At 51.2% G+C, this 21,600-nt stretch overlaps 1 protein-coding gene across 2 annotated transcripts; it reads right to left on the bottom strand.

Moving 5' to 3' along the window:
- Positions 1-2,670: 2,670 nt before the first annotated feature.
- MTHFR (methylenetetrahydrofolate reductase) lies at positions 2,671-21,590 on the bottom strand. 2 transcript variants are annotated; one of them, XM_077249676.1, is made up of 12 exons: positions 21,438-21,590; positions 7,874-8,112; positions 7,550-7,788; positions 7,191-7,301; positions 6,919-7,112; positions 6,572-6,822; positions 6,121-6,255; positions 5,862-6,042; positions 5,387-5,569; positions 4,392-4,493; positions 4,194-4,313; positions 2,671-3,810 (listed from the first exon to the last, which is right to left on the bottom strand). In XM_077249676.1, the coding sequence occupies exons 1-12, from the start codon at positions 21,492-21,494 to the stop codon at positions 3,607-3,609; spliced, it is 2,016 nt and encodes a 671-aa protein (XP_077105791.1). In that variant the 5' UTR covers positions 21,495-21,590; the 3' UTR covers positions 2,671-3,606. The 2 variants fall into 2 exon arrangements, with proteins under 2 accessions (XP_077105791.1, XP_077105792.1); XM_077249677.1 differs by lacking the exon at positions 21,438-21,590 and having other exon boundaries at positions 7,872-8,008.
- Between the last annotated feature and the right edge of the window lie 10 nt (positions 21,591-21,600).

The raw sequence follows: 21,600 nt of genomic DNA, 5'->3' as shown, positions 1-21,600 counted from the left end.
GATTTGGTCGGCCTTGTTTTCTATAGAATTTGTATTAAAGATTCTATTGTTTCTCTGGATTTTTGTAAGCCAAAACATATGTATAAACACTAAAAAGGGAAATAGGACTCTGTGGACAGGTCATACTCGGACAATGATAAAAGAACCGGCCAGAGAGGTAAACGTGGAGAAGCTTCAAGTGGAGTTGGACACATTGTCCTGCATACAGCACAGACCAAAAGTTTGGACACACCTCATTTAAAGATTTTTCTGTATTTTTATGACTATGAAAATTGTACATTCACACTGAAGGCATCAAAACTATGAATTAACACATGTGGAATTATATACTTAACAAAAAAGTGTGAAACAACTGAAAATATGTCTTATATTCTAGGTTCTTGGAAGTAGCCACCTTTTGCTTCGATGACTGCTTTGCACACTCTTGGCATTCTCTTGATGAGCTTCAAGAGGTAGTCACCGGGAATGGTTTTCACTTCACTGGTGTGCCCTGTCAGGTTTAATAAGTGTGATTTCTTGCCTTATAAATGGGGTTGGGACCATCAGATGTGTTGTACAGAGCTGATAGTCCTACTGAATAGACTGTTAGAATTTGTATTATGGCAAGAAAAAAAGCAGCTAAGTAAAGAAAAACGAGTGGCCATCATTACTTTAAGAAATGAAGGTCAGTCAGTCCGAAAAATTGGGAAAACTTTGAAAGTGTCCCCAAGTGCAGTGGCAAAAACCATCAAGCACTACAACAAAACTGGCTCACATGAGGACTGCCCCAGGAAAGGAAGATCAAGAGTCACCTCTGCTTCTGAGGATAAGTTTATCCGAGTCACCAGCCTCAGAAATCACAGGTTAACAGCAGCTCAGATTAGAGACCAGGTCAATGCCACACAGAGTTCTAGCAGCAGACACATCTCTACAACAACTGTTAAGAGGAGACTTTGTACAGCAGGCCTTCATGGTAAAATAGCTGCTAGGAAACCACTGCTAAGGACAGGCAACAAGCAGAAGAGACTTGTTTGGGCTAAAGAACACAAGGAATGGACATTAGACCAGTGGAAATCTGTGCTTTGGTCTGACGAGTCCAAATTTGAGATCTTTGGTTCCAACCACCGTGTCTTTGTGCGACGCAGAAAAGGTGAACGGATGGACTCTACATGCCTGGTTCCCACCGTGAAGCATGGAGGAGGAGGTGTGATGGTATGGGGGTGCTTTTCTGGTGACACTGCTAGGGATTTATTCAAAATTGAAGGCATACTGAACCAGCATGAATACCACAGCATCTTGCAGCAGCATGCTATTCCATCCGGGTTGCGTTTAGTTGGACCATCATTTATTTTTGAACAGGACAATGACCCCAAACACACCTCCAGGCTGTGTAAGGGCTATTTGACCAAGAAGGAGAGTGATGGGATGCTACGCCAGATGACCTGGCCTCCACAGTCACCAGACCTGAACCCAATCGAGATGGTTTGGGGTGAGCTGGACTGCAGAGTGAAGGCAAAAGGGACAACAAGTGCTAAGCATCTCTGGGAACTCCTTCAAGATTGTTGGAAGACCATTCCCGGTGACTACCTCATGAAGCTCATCAAGAGAATGCCAAGAGTGTGCAAAGCAGTCATCAAAGCAAAAGGTGGCTACTTTGAAGAACCTAGAATATAAGACATAATTCTGTTTCACACTTTTTTGTTAAGTATGTAATTCCACATGTTTTAATTCATAGTTTTGATGCCTTCAGTGTGAATGTACACTTTTCATAGTCATGAAAATACTGACATCTTTAAATGAGGTGTGTCCAAACTTTTGGTCTGTACTGTACATTGGATAGTAAATCATCCAAAATAACTCACTTAGAATAAAGTTCATTAGCCTTCTGACTGAGCACTCCGCCTTTTAGCCACAGGTGTTTTTAATCACAGCAGGACCCTACCCCTCCAGAGATATAGATTTTAGTCTAACAGAGGATTCATGTTACCATACGGATGAAGACTTTATTCTAAGTGAAGAAAGGCATTGCTAGGTCCTGGTATACGAGAAATGCCTTATCATGGCTACCAAGTACACATGAATTGGCCAATTTATGCGCTAAACTCTCAATTTTTCTTATTTCTAGTGCAGTAATGCAATTCAATTTTCATTTTTTATGTTTGCAAGTTTTGGTGCTACAGTGTGCTGCCTTTTTTTTGTTTGAGTGACCGTAAATGCAAGTCCCGTCTTTTGATCTTAAGCAGAACATTGTGCTGTTCTCCTTCCCATCGTAGGGGGGACGATCCTTCACTAGTTGGATGCAGCAGTCGGACCCTTTTCATTCTTCCCGTGGTTCTCAGGGCTGGTGGCATCCAAAGCGGCCTAAGCCCGTTGGATTTGGTCAACTATCGATGATGCCCACCACTTGAAGGGTGCATATCTGTATGTTCCTCCACATGATTGGGGAGAATTAAGCTTCCTGTAGGATGTGTTCATACAGAACTTTAACATGGAATTTCAAGCAGGTTTTTCTTAAAAAGAAACAATTAAATGAATAAGAAGCTTATTTAACTGCGCCGATAACACTCCTTTCTTCCAGGTGATTAAAAAACAAACAAAACACACGTCGGGATCAATGGAGAGAACTGCAGAAATTCAAGACCACCACTGAGTTTCATGAACTGCAGAATGCGGTTTGTTTTTTTTTTAAAGAGTTTATTTTTTTTTTTTTTAAGAAAGCCAATTATTGCCATAAATTTTCGATTTCATGTCCTAATGTAGTAGAGGTAGTAACAGACCCCATGATAAAAGGCAGAGGTTCAAAAATAGCACTGAAGAACTACTCTCACTCCCAACATCCATGGGGGAAGGGCATTCGCTTTCAGGGCAAGTTCACACATTGCAGATATAGGACCAGCAAATGACGTGTGTAGAGCAGACGCCGCACGAAACACGCCGAAGCTGACCCAGATAATGCTATGGAAAAATCTACAGCCATCTAGTATGTGTGAACGCTCCTTAAGGTTATTGGTGTCTTTGGGGCAGAATCGGCATAAAAACCTCCCCAATGTCATCCATCCGTATGTCTGACGATTGAAGGAGGTGGATGGAGCGATGGCCGATGTATTATGAGATCTATGTACACGGTAAAGCCACATGGGTCACCTGAGCCGCTGATGATCAGATAAAGGCCCCGCGCCTGCACCCATCAGTCTTTATGATCCAAAAATATTAGTTCTTCATACACATGATTGAAAACCAATTTCTGATACATCCTATGTGACAATGAGCTTATATAAGAATAGGAAGTTCTCCTACAGTATAGAGGACGGAGGCGGCCATCGGACGCCTACAGATAAGTGTGCCGCGCTATAGGGATCACCTACTGACACGGAGACTGTTGTACAGCAGAGGCCGGGGATATAAATACGTAAGAAATCCTAAGAAAGTGCTAAAAATATGGTGAAGATATTTCAGGGACAGTAGAAGTTCATATAAACTGTATAGACGGTTCCTCTGGATCCCAGGACTTCAGGCTGTAGTGTCAGGATATACAGGGGTAATGCCTGGAGTATAACGCCCCCTGTGGGCTGGGGGTGGACGTGTTCTTCCATAATCCACGAGGTAGCAAGCGCGGTGTCGGACATCCTACAGTAACTGCTCTGTGGAATTATCCAGTTCTTGGAAAGTGTCCCCGATCACCTGCCACAAGCAGCTCTCCAGAGGGAAGTCATTGTCCACCAGATTAACCAAGAAGTAATTATCATGAATGTACTGGATGATCATGCGGGACGGAGACTCCTCTTCATACAGTTTAGCCCACTGCTCGATCCACAGGGCAAAAGCTTCATCCTGGAGACAGGAAACAATTACGAGGTATTACTGATCCTATTTTATTCTCCAGAGCTGCACTCACTATTCTGCTGGTGCAGACACTGTGTACATACATTACTGATCCTGAGTTACATCCTGTATTATACCCCAGAGCTGCACTCACTATTCTGCTGGTGCAGTCACTGTGTACATACATTACTGATCCTGAGTTACATCCTGTATTATACTCCAGAGCTGCACTCACTATTCTGCTGAGTTTTTACCAATAGCAGACAGACACCACACTAACACCTGAGCTCCTATAACGGAGGAGCAGTTCGGTGGATGTACACCTGATGACCAGTGTAGATAGTGGACACTGAACCACCCGACCCCTCAGTAACTCAGCAGCGCCCCCTTACCTTCCAGAACATGAAGCTGACCGGATCCACCACTGTTGGCTGTATAATCTCACGGCCGGGAAAAATGCCCCAGGTCACAGCGTTTGGCTGCAGGTCGGTGGAGTTTGTGATATTTTTCCCCTGCAAAGATAGAAGAATTAGTTACCGTTTGTGCCCTTCGGTCGGGGCACGGTATTAATGCGATGGATGGAGCCGTACCTGCACGTTCACTATGTGGTAGTTGACACGAGGTTCGTATCGTTTCAGCACTTTGATGAGGGCCGTCACCGTCTCACTGGAAGTGAAGAACTCCAAATACGCCTGTGCCAAAAAAAAAAAAGAATAATCGAAAAGCCACAGCCAAGATGATCTCCAGCATGGCCTAATCCCACCCAATGCCAGGCTGCTGCAGCTAAAGCTGGAACATCAGATGATGAGGGATCCACTCCCCTCTACTGCCAATCACAGTATATGGACCCCACCAGCATTTTATAACCTCTCACCCCATCAGCCCCTTAGACAGAACACGCAGGTATCAGAATAATCTCTATATTTATGGCCACAATCCAGAACATCGCCTACATTCGAGCCAGAACTAATGGGTAGTGCACATGCATGACCACTAGTGATGAGCAAGTATACTCGCTGCTCGGATTTTCCCAAGCATGCTCGGGTGGTCTCAGAGTATTTGTTACTGCTGGGAAATTTAGTTTTTGTAGACGCAGCTGCACGATTTATGGCTGCTAGCCAGCCTGAGTGAATGTGGGGGTTGCCTGGTTGGTAGGGAATCCCCACATTTATTGAAGCTGTCTAGCAGCTGCAAATCATGCAGCTAGGGAGACAAACTAAATCTCCGAGCACTCACAAATACTCAGAGACCACCCAAGCGTGCTCACGCAAACCCGAGCAACGAGTATACTCGCTCATCAATAATGCCAACTCTCTAAAAACTTCTACAGAAGTGGTATCGTGCATGCTCAACAATAGAACATGGATGATCTGGAGTCCAATCACTGGATCCCCCAACAATCCCAAGAACAGAGTTCCTAAAGTCCTACATGAATGGAGCAGTGAAGCGCATGTGCCTTCATAAACCATGAATGAACAGGTAGTTGCGCTTCCTCACTAATGCTCCCCGTTTTTGTGGCTGGTTGGAATGCCACCAATCATATATTGCACAGGTGAGAAAGGCGGATAGTGGACTGTCGCCCTACCTTCTGGAAGACGTAGCCTCGGCTCGGCCCCCATCCCACCACAGGGTCTGTTGAGGGTTTCCCGTTCACATTTGGCTGGGAGTTAATGGTCAGGATCCCCCTTTTATTTACTTTCTCCAGTTGATCCTTTAATAAATTGGTTTCTGGAGCCAGTGGGTCGTCGTTCCAAGGAAGACAAGTCACCTGGAGAGGACGCAAGGCCACGTTAGAGGTATCCTCCACCACTAGGGACCCTGACCTCATCCTTAGGGCTTGTTTCCATTTGCGAGAAACACGTCCGTGTCTCGCATGTGGAAACCAAGCTTTGGTGCCGGCACTTGGGAGCAGAGCGTGGGGCCGCATAGCAACACATGGAGCCGCACGCTCCGCTCTGGAGTGCCGGCGCCAGAGCTTGGTTTCCACATGCGAGACACGGACGTGTTTCTCGCAAATGGAAACAAGCCCTCAGGATCACAGTTTCGGGTCCTGACCTCACCTTGTGGCCGTTCCGGTTGGGTTTTCCCGTAATGTATGAGGTAAACACCTCGAAGACGCTCTCCTCGCTACTCTGCTCCTCGCCCCACATCTTCAGTAACTGATCCCGAGGAGACTTGCTCTTCAAGTAGAAGAGGTAGTAATCCTTCAGCTCCCCAAAGGCCGGAGAGGAAGAGTTTCCCCTAAAAAAAAAAAAGAAAATTCAGACTGATCTCCTGGGAGGATGGAGAAAATTGGCACTCTTTGCTCAAAATACAAACCAACGTCCATTGGGGAAGTCGTCCCACTCCTGTGTCCTGTGAATATAGCTCTTTGGGCGAGAGGCCCAGAAGATCGGACGCACGTCTTCTTCCCTTCTCTTGGGGTGAGCGCTCACCGCCCAGGGCAGGGGTCGTCTGTGGAGACATAACCCACAAGGGTAATCCACTGTTACCTTATATCATAGTGCTAGAGGATCCAAAAATAAATGACAGCTCAGGATTTGGGCAGCACAGGCTGGCCAACAACAAAAAACAAGTTATCCCTGATCCACAGGAGAGGTAATAACTTGCTGGTCGGAGGGTGTCCCACTGCTGGGATCCGCGACATGGTCTACCGGACTGCCGGAAAAAGCAGAGCACAGCATCCCATAGGCAATGAGAGGAGTGGAGGAGTCTCTGTACACTATTGCAGTATATAGCACAAGTCACGTATCATGTACCGACCACCTACCGCGGATCCTCCTGCCACAGGCCCAGCCGCCGGAGAACATCGATGGTGGCCACCTCCCGGTTGAGTGTATAGAAGTGTAAGCCATGCACCAGGCCACTGTCCAGCAGTTCCCGGCACATGGATACGGCAAGGTCAATGCCGTAATTCCTGATGGCTGCGTCGTTATCTTTAATCGGCTCAATCACATCCATGATTTCTTGCGGTATTTCCAGTTTGGAAAGTTTAACCAATTGTCGCAAGGAACCGTATCCCTGTTGGAGAGAAGGGCAAAATGTGTTACATAGGGGAGGGGAGAACACATCATCTGACAACTCAACACGTAAAAACAAAAAAATAAGAAAGGACACCTGGATTGGAAATATTCCCGGCACGATGGGACACGTGATGCCGATCGCCCGGCAATCCTTTACGAACTGTAGGAAGGTCTCTGACCGGAAGAACAGCTGAGTGATGATGAAGTCGGCTCCAGCGTCCACCTTCTCCTTCAGGTGTTGGAGATCAGCGTCACAGCTCTCGGCCTCAGGGTGTCCTTTAGGATAACCTGTACAGATAGAGACAGATTCTAGTAACACCGCCACTCACCTTCTACACCAATAAGATATTATACGTAGGGAAGTACCGGCAACACAGATGTCAAAGTAGTCGTCAAATTCATTGCGGATGTGCTTCACCAAATCCACCGCGTAATTAAATCCTTCAGCTTCTTCCTCCCACTCCTCACCAAGAGGATCTACAACAGAAAAGGTTCACGATCAAACAGGACAATCTAGCATAGGAGCAGTATTATAGTAGTTATATTCTAGTACATAGGAGCAGTATTATAGTAGTTGTATTCTTGTACATAGGGATAGTATTATAGTAGTTATATTCTTGTACATAGGAGCAGTATTATAGTAATTATATTCTTGTACATAGGGGCAGTATTATAGTAATTATATTCCTGTACATAGGGGCAGTATTATATTTATTGGTATATACCCCCTCGTAGAGCCATTATGTTCTTCAGCCCGTTGCGTTTCGCCTTCTGGAGATGTGCTGTAATCTCCTCCTTGGTTTGGGTACAACACGTCATGTGCAGAATGGTCTCCAACCCACAGAAATTCACGGCTGTACTTGCAATGATCATGGAGGAGGTTTCTTTGTCAGAACCAGGGTCCCCAGCGGGATGCCAGGTCACATCGATGAAGAGGGGGCCCCCAGAACCCATGCGATCAAACCTGTAATGTGAGAAAAACTCATAAGATGAATCCCGATACAACACACCCGGAGGATCACCATGCAGTGCAGCCATTACTCTCACACCTAGAGATGAGGTTGACAGCGCCACTTGCTGTTCGCGGTGGGAAGAACTCCAGCGAAAACCACTTGTCTCCTGCTTCGACACGCCGGCGCATTTTATCCCGCAGACGCTCGTGCCGCTCTACGTCAAGGACTGGAGTGGAACAGCGGGAACTCTCCTTGGAGTTTTCGGTGCTGCTACAGCTGGCGCTGCCGCCATCAGTACTGTGCGCCTTCACCATGGTGAGCACCAGAGAACAGACCTAATTGGGGGCAGGTTAGTTAAGAAGGAAAAAAAAAAAAGTTATATCCCAGATCTCTGTTACTGGAAAAGCTAGGAAAGTTATGTGACCCCGTACTGCATAGACTGTTTCCAAACTATCGGAATCTCTGAGCGCCTCACACTCCGGCACGGTGCTGACCTCATGGGGATTGTGCATACAGTGATGTGATGATCGCCTGATGCAGGGGAGGACGATATCCCCAATCTCAGGTTCATCTCCCGTACTGGTGGTGTTAGACTTTAGCCCCTGAGTCATCACTACGCCGGGGTCCTGCGGTTCATACATAGCTGACATGTGGGAACTTTCACTGGAAGCGGAAAGTCAGGAAGCCGAACTGAGCGCTGTCTGTAGATAGGACCTGATATGGGGTCACAGGTGACGTGTCCCAGGCACGGACCAGAGATTAGGGGGGAACTTCCACCATTACATCAGACGTGGCCAGGGACCGGAGATTGGGGGGGGGGGGGGGAGAACCTCCATCCCCTCACATCAGACATGGCCAGGGAACTGTGAAGGGACCAGAGATTAGGGGAAACCTCCACCATTACACGAGACGTGGCCAAGGACCAGAGATTAGGGGGGGGGGGACCTCTACCCCCTCACATCAGACATGGCCAGGGACCATGGAATGGGGAGAACCTCCATCCCCTCACATCAGACGTGGCCAGGGAGCCGCGCAGGGACCGGAGATTAGGGTGGAACCTCCACCATTACCTCAGACGTGGCCAGGGAGAAACGCAGGGACCGGGGTTATAGGATGCTTCGCCCCCAGCAGTTCGACCCCAGCAGTTGACCCCTGGGTACATTTCGCCCCCGCACATTTCGTCCCCAGCATTTGGCCCCCAGGATGTTTCACTCCTGCACAGTTCGACCCCAGCAGTTCGACCCTGGGTACATTTCACCCCCACACATTTCGTCCACAGCATTTGGCCCCCACATATTTCACCCCCGCACATTTCACTCCCAGCAGTTCGCCCATTTCACCCCCGGCAGTTCGCCCAAAGATGTTTCGCACCCAGCAGTCCTCCCCCGGCAGTTTATACATCTTAGACCCGTTCAGTTCAGGCAGTTCCGTCCCAAACACACAAGAAAATACGGGTTTGGATTCAGCACCCCCAAACTATCATCTCCATTAAACACAATGGGTATGGAGACTCAGAGGAGTGGGGTATCGGTCCACCACATCCTCCTCACTGACCAGATAGTAAAATGAAAAAAAATAAAAATAAATAATTATATATATATATATATATATATATATATATATATATATATATATATATATATATATATATATATATTTTAGCTACTTACCCCTTTGCTCAGGTACCGGCAGACGCGGAGGGTCCTCTTCAGTTCTCCGGCTGCAGCAGGGTGCTGGAGCGCCGCTAACCAAGACGCACTTCACAGGTCCCACACATATGGCAACAAACCACCGTGGGCTTTACATTACCTCACCACCAACTAGCACTACCCATATTTCTAAAAACTAAGGATTTGCTTCATTTAGGCATTCTTATCTACATACCAAGCGATGGTATGATTAAGGCTCGGGAGAGTCGAAATGTCATATTCTGTTACTAGATTTGATCGCTTTTCCTTATGTTTGTAGAAATTGCTCCCATGTGTTACTTATATTGAGTTATGTTGAATAAACTCACACTATTTTGCATAATTAACCACTAGAGTGTGCGGTGTCTCTAAATAATAAAAGAAGACTCTCCACACAGGTCGGGACCTCAGCAAAGGGGAGAGAAGTGATTTATTTTCTGATGAGCAAACTCTGAACATTGCCTGTTTGGGGTCGGTGTGGTTGAACCCGATCAGGCAATGTTTGATACGAACCCTGAGCTTTCCAGATTGGGCTTGCTCATCACTAGATACAGTATGATATGTAATGGATGACAAAAAGATGCCATTAAGTGTAACACCACTAGGACATGACAGTAAAATGATGGTCACTTGTCTTAGATCAGGGGTGTCAAACTCATATTTACCAAGGGCACACCAATTTAATGGATGTCCCCAAAGGGTCATTTGTTACTGAAAGACCTGATGCACACAACCGAGTCCCGTCCAGAACATGCATTTATCTGCACAGAGCAGTGCATGCCCCTGTATAAGGCATGTCACGGTGGATCAGCTCTTTACCAGGTGCTGTCACATCTTCCCTGGATCTCACTGAAATCATGGAGAGCTATGGCTGCAGCTTCCACTCACTTGTCATTGTCATTGACAAGTTGCTGATAAACCGCTGGTTCAATGCAGAATACAACTGGACTCTATTCTTGGCCTAATCTGAGGAATGGGCATCAATAGAAAAAGGGATCCTGAAGTGAGAAGACCACTTTTATCTGCTGCTCCATTCTTTGGTATACTGGCAGAGAGTTCTGTGAGGGCTAATCCCAACCCCCCAACCCTTCTGAAGACCTGATAGAGGTTCTGTAGAAGCTGGTAAACCACCACCTTAGTGCAGCAAAGCCAATATCTCAGTTCTGCAGAGATGGTTGGTGGGATTAACCCTGTAGTCAGTCAACAATCCCCCTGCTTCCATACATAGCCTGCATTAAAGGGGTATTCTCATGCCAAACAGTAAAATAAGGCAGCATGCTTTCGGCAATCATGTTGCGGTAAGCATGCTGCCGATCTTCCCCTCCTAGTACTTACCTAGAGGTGTTCTGCTCATCTTTGCCTGATCTTCTACTGGCTGTGTAGGCTGGCGATCGCCATGCTGGATCCGCAGGCCACCACGGGTCCTCTCCTTCCCAGCGTCCTCTTCTTCTGCCTGATCTCATCGTGGCACTGCGCATGCGCAGCAGTGCCTTGATGATAGGAGAGGCATCCTGCCCTCTGGATTGACTGATGAATGGGGCAGGAGTGACGTCATGTCAGTGAGCGGCCTGGAGACATTCGGCCTCACTACCACGGCATTCATCATGCTTCATGGATCAGGATCAGTGATCCAGGCAAGATGAAAAGACAGCCAGAAGCAGAAGACATCAAGGGGGAACCGCTAGACTGCAGTCCGTGACCCAAGGAGCTGCAGCTGCGTCAGGTAAGTATGTCAGTTTTTTTTGTTCTAGGGTGATAATACTCCTTTAAGGCCAGCTAGAAGAGACACTGAGTGAGCTGCTGAAAAGGCAGCCACAGGAATCCCCAGCAATTGGGGTCCTGTATATTTTACCCCAGGTATGTTCAGCCCTAGATGTTTTGTTCCCTGCATGTTGACCCCAAAAGTTGAGGGTGAAACATCTGGGGTCAAAATGTTAGGGGCAAAAAAATCAGATGGAGACACATCCAGGGACCGAATGCTGTAGGAGAAACATTTGGGGGCAAACTGCTGGGGGCGAAACATTGATGATTGATGGAAATTCATGAACCACAAGGGTACAAACATCTGGGGGCGAACTGTCGGGGGTGAACTGCCGGGGGCGAAATGGGCGAACTGCTGGGGCAAAGTGTGCATTGGAGAAATGTGTGGGGAACTGCCGGGGGCACACTGCTGGGGGCGAAACATTGATGACGGACTGGAATTCATGAACCACAAGGGTACAAACATCCGGGGGTGAACTGCCAGGGTGAAATGGGCGAACTGCTGGAAGCAAAATGTGCGGGGGTGAAATGTACCCAGGGACGAACTGCTGGGGGCGAAATGTACCCAGGGGCGAACTGCTGGGGGCGAAATGTGCGGGGGCAAAATGTACCCAGGGGCGAACTGCTGGGGGCGAAACATCCAAATCCCAGGGACCGGATATTAGGGGGGGGGGGGGGGGGGGAACCTCTACCCTCACATCAGAAGTGGCCAGGGAGCTGCGCAGGGACTGGAGATTAGGGGGAACCTCCACCATTACATCAGACGTGGCCAGGGACCGGAGAATAGGGGGGAACCTCCATCCCCTCACATAAGATGTGACCAGGGAGCCGCGCAGGGGCCAGAGATTAGGGGGGAACCTCCACCATTACATCAGACATGGCCAGGGAGCTGCGCAGGGTCCAGAGATTAGGGGGAACCTCCACCATTACATCAGACATGGCCAGGGAGCTGCGCAGGGTCCAGAGATTGGGGGGAACCTCCACCATTACATCAGACATGGCCAGGGAGCTGCGCAGGGTCCAGAGATTAGGGGGAACCTCCACCATTACATCAGACATGGCCAGGGAGCTGCGCAGGGTCCAGAGATTGGGGGGAACCTCCACCATTACATCAGACATGGCCAGGGAGCTGCGCAGGGTCCAGAGATTAGGGGGAACCTCCACCATTACATCAGACATGGCCAGGGAGCTGTGCAGGGTCCAGAGATTAGGGGGAACCTCCACCCTCACATAAGATGTGGCCAGGGAGAAGCACAGGGACCGCTGCCGAATTCTGTTGCCAATAGCGACCAATCAGAATTCTGCTTCCTAGTAGTCACTTGCGCAACGAGATTGTCCCAGACCCCTGACAAAGACCACCAGGGCACCGATTCATTAAACAGTTTTCTGACAAAACAAACAGCTCAAACTGCTGAACATTTTTGTTAAACTTTTTGGAAAAATGGAGGAGGCCTAGGCGAAATTCATCAGAACTTATGTCAAAAGCTGGGGTAAATTACGGTAGAAATCTGCTCCAGCCCCAGACCGGAGTAAGGGTCCTGCGGAGGAAGCCAACATCTTCGTGAATTCGGTGCCTCTCGCTCCAGCGCTCCCTTCATCAAACACAGGGGTACAAGACGCCAGCCGGATGAATTGGGGCCTAAAAGGTTAATATCAAAGGCCCACCATAGAAATAAAAAGGGAAAACCGCTTACATAGCAATTCCATAAAGCAATTGCTTCCATTAGATGCAGGAAGAAAACTATGTAGATCTAAGAAGCATGAAACCTACAAATGCGGCCCCTTATGAAAGGTACTGGGTGGGCATCTTGCATCTGCACCACCAGTTGTATGGGGGAACCTATAGGGGTCTCAGTGCACGTGGAATCTAATGCCAGCGACACCCCAGCCTTATGATAGAGCCTGCACATCTACTCAGTTTTCACAATTAGGGGTCCCAAAATGGAGCAGAGAGAAAGGGCTGCTATTTAAAGCGCCGGCAGTGACACCTGATCGTTATGTCCTAACACCTCAGCACTGATGTTTGAACTCCTTATCCGGGGTGTCAGGGACTTCTAGGAACTTCTGTGCTCAGGTATTTAGCAGGTTGTGAAGGATAAGAGAGGAGGGAAAGGGTTAAACACACAGCCCCGTTACGCAACCGCTACTTGTACCATATGTGGGCCACAGGTGGCGGCACATTTAACCATTTGTAGTGTGATGCAAAGCTGCGCAAGAAGACGAGGGGCCGGAGCGGGGACAATTACTAATAGTGCAATTACTCGGTCATGTCACAAAACCATCTCCAAGAACTACACAGTGCAATTCAGGGCAGTGCGCTGCTGTGAGGGGACGCTGGGGGGCTTCCCAGGCTTGATTGAAGCTTTGTGATTGCTGTCAGTGAATGGAGGTCTCAATCACAGCCGGCTGACACCGCTTGTTACAGTAACTTACCATCAGCGGCACCTAGGGGACCAGGGGAATCTGGGAACCCACCATACTGGACATCTCAGGATGGGGGGCACAAGGTGGCAGCAGAAAGCAGAATTAAAGGGGGATTTCAGCATATCCATGTCTGATTGATTCAGGAAAAGTGAGAAATGAGACGTATATGTGCACCGGACACCACTACTACCACCATAGCCGCACTCACAGCCGCTGACCCCACACGCAGCGTACCTGCAGATCCCACCATAGCCGCACTCCCCACACACAGCGTACCTGCAGACCCCACCATAGCCGCACTCACAGCCGCAGACCCCACCATAGCCACACTTACAGCCGCAGACCCCACACGCAGCGTACCTGCAGACCCCACCATAGCCGCACTCACAGCCGCAGACCCCACACGCAGCGTACCTGCAGACCTGACACTAGTACAAGTAGCTGCAGATTCTGCAAGAAGAATTTATTGCCCCCGGGGTTTATTTCGGGATCTCGTGCTACCAGTGGGATGAGCTCCTTTAAGAAGAATACCCATCATACGAGTCTACAGGTGAGGTACGAGGACACTACAAGTCACAGGATCTACACCTGCTCCCCCACTATATCCTGCCGGTGATATAATCACACGTAATCCAGGCGGCCGCCGGCTCCCGATCACTGGGGAAACTAGGTGAGGAGTCAGCCGAGTCCTTGGGCCAAGTCATCAGGTGTGGTTATAGGATTACACGGTCACAGCCGAGCGAGCCTGAAAGGAACCCTGCCAACGGCGCGCCCACAGCGGGCACTGCGCCACTCATCAGGGCATCGATTACACGTCTAGACGATCCTCTAGGAACTTCACATCCGCTGCCCAAACCGCTCTCCTTTGCGGTTTGCTACAATGTGTCAGTATGGAGAACAGATATAACTGTAACAAACCATCAGCTGTAGCAAACAAGGATTAGTGGCAGCATATTGATCAGTGGGGGCCCAACTGCTGGGACCACCGGCACCGATCAAGGCACTTTTACTCTGTGCGGACGTGCGACCTTCTCCATGGTGGGCTTTTCTCTGCAGCCCCGTAATTAATGGCGCGGTGGTCGGGTGTCAGACCGGCTGTGCCATTTTGTACCTGGGATAAAAGTTCCCCTATAAGTGCAGGTCCCAGAGGTCGGACCCCCACCGATCAGCAAGTGATAAAGGGGTTATCCAATGAGAACAAGCTAGTCTGCATGGGGACTTAAGGTACCTTCACACTAAACGATATCGCTAGCGATCCGTGACGTTGCAGCGTCCTGGCTAGCGATATCGTTTAGTTTGACAGGCAGCAGCGATCAGGATCCTGCTGTGATATCGCTGGTCATTGAACAAAGTTCAGAACTTTATTTGGTCGTCAGACCGGCGTGTATCGTCGTGTTTGACACCAAAAGCACCCTGGTAACCAGGGTAAACATCGGGTTACTAAGCGCAGGGTACCGTCTCACAGTGGCACTTTTGTCGCTACGACGGCACGATCTGTGACGTTCCAGCGATATCCATATGATATCGCTGTGTCTGACACGCAGCAGCGATCAGGGACCCCGCTGAGAATCGTACGTCATAGCAAATCGTTTGGAACTTTATTTCGTCGCTGGATCTCCCGCTGTCATCGCTGGATCGGTGTGTGTGACACCGATCCAGCGATGCGTTCGCTTGTAACCAGGGTAAACATCAGGTTACTAAGCGCAGGTAGTAACCCGATGTTTACCCTGGTTACCCGGGGACTTCGGCATCGTTGGTCGCTGGAGAGCTGTCTGTGTGACAGCTCTCCAGCGACCACACAACGACTTACCAACGATCACGGCCAGGTCGTATAGCTGGTCGTGATCGTTGGTAAATCGTTTTGTGTAACGGTACCCTAACTCTGGATGTGCAGAGACCGTTCACATTTGCTGACAGCAAGCAGAGATCTTAAACTGTGAGGAATTAGACAGTTTGATAATGTAAGCAGAGCACGTAATACAAGACACCCGACTGGGAAAGTCTACAGACATGGTGCAGTGCAATCTTCCTGCAAAGCATTTTGGTCTTACGGGAAAAAAAGAAAAATATAAGATATATTATCTCCATGCATGTAAATGTCACTGCAATGGCCCTTTAAAAATGTGTTATCAATCTGCCTGGGAGGGACAAAGCCCTTTAAAAAAAAAAAAAAAAATGTAAAAAATGCACACAGGAGCTTTCGGCTGGGACTTGCTGATTTTTAAAGGGCCACGAACGCTAAAATTGGCAGCTTATGATAGTGCAAGTATCCCAGCACTGGAGATATAGGACAGGTAATAATGGAGTCTCATCCCAGCCTTGATATGGCTGATAGCACAGGACAATAGACTGCACTCACTGCAGGACAAGTGACATTTACTATCCCTTTAAGAAAGGGACTGCTATGAAATCTGTGTATTTTTATGGCAGCTCTTGTTGTGGCGCTTTGGTAATCAGGACTCTGCCCTGGCATCGATGCCCGGCACCAGCTGTCAAGTGTGACACAAGGGCTGGTTTTCATAACAGAATTGTACAACGCTGCCGATCGGAGCTGGTGAAGGTGCCGCACACGACCGGGGCCCCAACACCCGTACGTACATACAGACATACATGATTCTGTTCACATCTGTGATTCTCTGCTCTATCATAGGCACAGACACATGTGGATCCCACCTACTATACTATAATGGGGTCTGTCAACAGCGCTGCATGGAGAATATGGACGAATCTGTGACTACAGCATAGTTTTATCAGTCTGCAAAGATGGAGCAACTGGTAAGTGAACGGCAGCCAGACACAGAGAACCTGTACTCACTTAAAGGGGTTGTGGCAGTGTAAAAAAAAACCTACCCCCTGTGCGCCAGCTCTGCCTCCAGTCTGCAGCCAGAGTCAGGGATCTTGTACGCCTACATTGGCATCACCGCTGAGACTAGTGATTGGCTGCAGTGGTCATGTGCCCCATAGGATGTGACAGCTACAGAGAGGAAGGGGTTAAGTAACACTAATTTTTGCATCCACAGATTAAGTTCAACGCTTTTATTCCAGGGGCTTAAAGACCCCACTTAAAGGGTTTCAATAGGACTGGGAATATATTCCTAATTGCTGGGGGTCCAACTGCTGGGACCCCCACTGATGCAGAGAACGGCTCTGTACGGTCCCATGTGGAGTATGGGAAGTGCCGCTTCATTCATTCTCTATGGGAGAGAACAGAGCGCTGCGCTCAGCTGTCTCACAGACTACAAATGGAGCGAAGGTGCACACGGGGTTGTGCAGAGCTGATCTCAGGATGGCTGGAGGTCCCAGCAGTCGGACCCCCAAAAATCAGGAAGATATCCGATCTCTTTGCCATAGGGAAAGCCTTACTCACTTGGTACAATCCCTTTAATACCGGGCAGAATATATTACATCTTTGTTACAATTGTATCCGGTCTGGAGAATGAAATCACTTTATGTCCCTGATCTCACATACAACTATCAGTCTGGAGTCCAACTGTAACAAACCCTCAGCTGTCAGGAGTATACGGTCTGTACAGTCAATGGATGGGGATAAAAACGTCCCCATTCCCAAAAGAAAGAATTCCAGTGGGAGGGGCGGAGATGTTGTGTTTATCGAAGTAAAGTTTCTCCCTTTTTTTTTCCTTTTTTTATTCATCTTGAGCTATTAGCTAACTTTTTTGTAGAAAATTCTTCAAAATGGCGCACGGAACGTATGAGTGTGCTGCAAAACCAAAAACTTTTATCTTTGTATTTAACTAGTTTACACAACTTTTCATAACCACGGGTGATGCCCCAGTGTAAGTGCAGGACGGCGCACAGCAGCTGGTGATGCCCCAATGTAAGTGCGGGACGGCGCACAGCGGCAGGTGATGCCCCCCAGTGTAAGTGCAGGAAAACGCACAGCAGCAGGTGATGCCCCCCAGTGTAAGTGCAGGACGGCGCACAGCAGCTGGTGATGCCCCAATGTAAGTGCAGGACGGTGCACAGCGGCAGGTGATGCCCCAGTGTAAGTGCAGGACGGCGCACAGCAGCTGGTGATGCCCCAATGTAAGTGCAGGACGGTGCACAGCGGCAGGTGATGCCCCAGTGTAAGTGCAGGACGGCGCACAGCGGCAGGTGATGCCCCAGTGTAAGTGCAGGACGGCGCACAGCGGCGGGTGATGCCCCAATGTAAGTGCAGGATGGCGCACAGCGGCGGGTGATGCCCCAATGTAAGTGCAGGACGGCGCACAGCGGCAGGTGATGCCCCAATGTAAGTGCAGGACGGCGCACAGCAGCAGGTGATGCCCCCCCAGTGTAAGTGCAGGACGGCGCACAGCGGCAGGTGATGCCCCAGTGTAAGTGCAGGACGGCGCACAGCAGCTGGTGATGCCCCAATGTAAGTGCAGGACGGTGCACAGCGGCAGGTGATGCCCCAGTGTAAGTGCAGGACGGCGCACAGCGGCAGGTGATGCCCCAGTGTAAGTGCAGGACGGCGCACAGCGGCGGGTGATGCCCCAATGTAAGTGCAGGATGGTGCACAGCGGCGGGTGATGCCCCAATGTAAGTGCAGGACGGCGCACAGCGGCAGGTGATGCCCCAATGTAAGTGCAGGACGGCGCACAGCAGCAGGTGATGCCCCCCCAGTGTAAGTGCAGGACGGCGCACAGCGGCAGGTGATGCCCCAGTGTAAGTGCAGGACGGCGCACAGCAGCTGGTGATGCCCCAATGTAAGTGCAGGACGGTGCACAGAGGCAGGTGATGCCCCAGTGTAAGTGCAGGACGGTGCACAGCAGCTGGTGATGCCCCAGTGTAAGTGCAGGACGGTGCACAGCGGCAGGTGATGCCCCAGTGTAAGTGCAGGACGGCGCACAGCAGCAGGTGATGCCCCCCAGTGTAAGTGCAGGACGGCGCACAGCGGCAGGTGATGCCCCAGTGTAAGTGCAGGACAGCGCACAGCGGCAGGTGATGCCCCAGTGTAAGTGCAGGACGGCGTACAGCAGCAGGTGATGCCCCAATGTAAGTGCAGGACGGCGCACAGCAGCAGGTGATGCCCCCCAGTGTAAGTGCAGGACGGCGCACAGCGGCAGGTGATGCCCCAGTGTAAGTGCAGGACGGCGCACAGCAGCTGGTGATGCCCCAGTGTAAGTGCAGGATGGTGCACAGCGGCGGGTGATGCCCCAGTGTAAGTGCAGGACGGCGCACAGCAGCAGGTGATGCCCCCCAGTGTAAGTGCAGGACGGCGCACAGCAGCAGGTGATGCCCCAGTGCAAGTGCAGGACGGCGCACAGCAGCAGGTGATGCCCCCCAGTGTAAGTGCAGGACGGCGCACAGCGGCAGGTGATGCCCCAGTGTAAGTGCAGGATGGCGCACAGCAGCTGGTGATGCCCCAATGTAAGTGCAGGACGGCGCACAGCGGCAGGTGATGCCCCCCAGTGTAAGTGCAGGACGGCGCACAGCAGCAGGTGATGCCCCCCAGTGTAAGTGCAGGACGGCGCACAGCGGCAGGTGATGCCCCCCCCAGTGTAAGTGCAGGACGGCGCACAGCGGCAGGTGATGCCCCCCAGTGTAAGTGCAGGACGGCGCACAGCAGCTGGTGATGCCCCAATGTAAGTGCAGGACGGCGCACAGCGGCAGGTGATGCCCCCCAGTGTAAGTGCAGGACGGCGCACAGCAGCAGGTGATGCCCCCCAGTGTAAGTGCAGGACGGCGCACAGCGGCAGGTGATGCCCCAGTGTAAGTGCAGGACGGCGCACAGCAGCTGGTGATGCCCCAATGTAAGTGCAGGATGGTGCACAGCGGCGGGTGATGCCCCAGTGTAAGTGCAGGACGGCGCACAGCAGCAGGTGATGCCCCAATGTAAGTGCAGGACGGCGCACAGCGGCTGGTGATGCCCCAGTGTAAGTGCAGGACGGCGCACAGCGGCAGGTGATGCCCCAGTGTAAGTGCAGGATGGCGCACAGCAGCTGGTGATGCCCCAATGTAAGTGCGGGACGGCGCACAGCGGCAGGTGATGCCCCCCAGTGTAAGTGCAGGAAAACGCACAGCAGCTGGTGATGCCCCAATGTAAGTGCGGGACGGCGCACAGCGGCAGGTGATGCCCCCCAGTGTAAGTGCAGGAAAACGCACAGCGGCAGGTGATGCCCCAGTGTAAGTGCAGGACGGCGCACAGCAGCTGGTGATGCCCCAATGTAAGTGCAGGATGGTGCACAGCGGCGGGTGATGCCCCAGTGTAAGTGCAGGATGGTGTACAGCGGCGGGTGATGCCCCAGTGCAAGTGCAGGATGGGCACAGCGGCAGGTGATGCCCCAGTGTAAGTGCAGGACGGCGCACAGCGGCAGGTGATGCCCCAGTGTAAGTGCAGGATGACGCACAGCGGCAGGTGATGCCCCAGTGTAAGTGCAGGATGGCGCACAGCGGCAGGTGATGCCCCAGTGTAAGTGCAGGATGACGCACAGCGGCAGGTGATGCCCCAGTGTAAGTGCAGGATGACGCACAGCGGCAGGTGATGCCCCAGTGTAAGTGCAGGACGGCGCACAGCGGCAGGTGATGCCCCAGTGTAAGTGCAGGACGGCGCACAGCAGCAGGTGATGCCCCAGTGTAAGTGCAGGACGGCGCACAGCGGCAGGTGATGCCCCAGTGTAAGTGCAGGACGGCGCCCTCAGTAATAGGACAGCGGACGTGCGGCTGCTCTCAGGACGGCGCACAGCGGCAGGTGATGCCCCCCAGTGTAAGTGCAGGACGGCGCACAGCGGCAGGTGATGCCCCAGTGTAAGTGCAGGACGGCGCACAGCGGCAGGTGATGCCCCAGTGTAAGTGCAGGACGGCGCACAGCGGCAGGTGATGCCCCAGTGTAAGTGCAGGACGGCGCACAGCAGCAGGTGATGCCCCAGTGTAAGTGCAGGACGGCGCCCTCAGTAATAGGACAGCGGACGTGCGGCTGCTCTCAGGACGGCGCACAGCGGCAGGTGATGCCCCCCAGTGTAAGTGCAGGACGGCGCACAGCGGCAGGTGATGCCCCAGTGTAAGTGCAGGACGGCGCACAGCGGCAGGTGATGCCCCAGTGTAAGTGCAGGACGGCGCACAGCGGCAGGTGATGCCCCAGTGTAAGTGCAGGACGGCGCACAGCGGCAGGTGATGCCCCAGTGTAAGTGCAGGACGGCGCACAGCGGCAGGTGATGCCCCAGTGTAAGTGCAGGATGGGCACAGCGGCAGGTGATGCCCCAGTGTAAGTGCAGGACGGCGCACAGCAGCAGGTGATGCCCCAGTGTAAGTGCAGGACGGCGCACAGCAGCAGGTGATGCCCCAGTGTAAGTGCAGGACGGCGCCCTCAGTAATAGGACAGCGGACGTGCGGCTGCTCTCAGGACGGCGGTCTTCGGCTCCGCCACACTCAGTTTCCCTCCCTGGCGGATACAGAGTCGCTCTGTGGAACCGTGAGCGGACGCCGGACCCCGGCTCTCAGCTGCAGCGGTATCTTTGGGGTCTGCAGATGGAGGGGACTGCAGCTGACCCTGTGCCCGAAGATCTGGGCTGTACAACGCCGCAGAATAGGTTGTCGATATAGAAATTATAATTTATACACAAGACTAATTGTAATTCTGTGGGACTACAAGCACCAGTAAGCTGCAGAAACCACTAGGTGTGCATGCCATGCTGGTGCTTGTAGTCCCCCAGCTGCAGACAAGGAGCGCGTCACATTCATTCAGTCCCCCACATTGTAAGAAGTGAGCCTGTACAGACAGGACGAGGGCCGCACAGAGAGCCGCCCCGTGTGCACGGCCCCATCCCTGCTCCCGGCGCCTCTCTCACCTCGCTCTCCCGCTGCCGTCTCTCCTCTCCTCGCTCCCGACAGCCGGCAACGCGCATTAAACCTCTCGTGACGTCATGGGCAGAAGCAGCTGCAGGCAGCACGTGACCTCACAGCGCGAGCACCATAGCACCGCCTCCTTAGGGGCGGGGTGTTCGGGACCTG

Source organism: Ranitomeya variabilis, chromosome 4 (genome assembly GCF_051348905.1).
Source record: "Ranitomeya variabilis isolate aRanVar5 chromosome 4, aRanVar5.hap1, whole genome shotgun sequence".
NCBI lineage: Eukaryota > Metazoa > Chordata > Amphibia > Anura > Dendrobatidae > Ranitomeya > Ranitomeya variabilis.
This window is presented reverse-complemented; position numbering and strand designations above follow the sequence as displayed.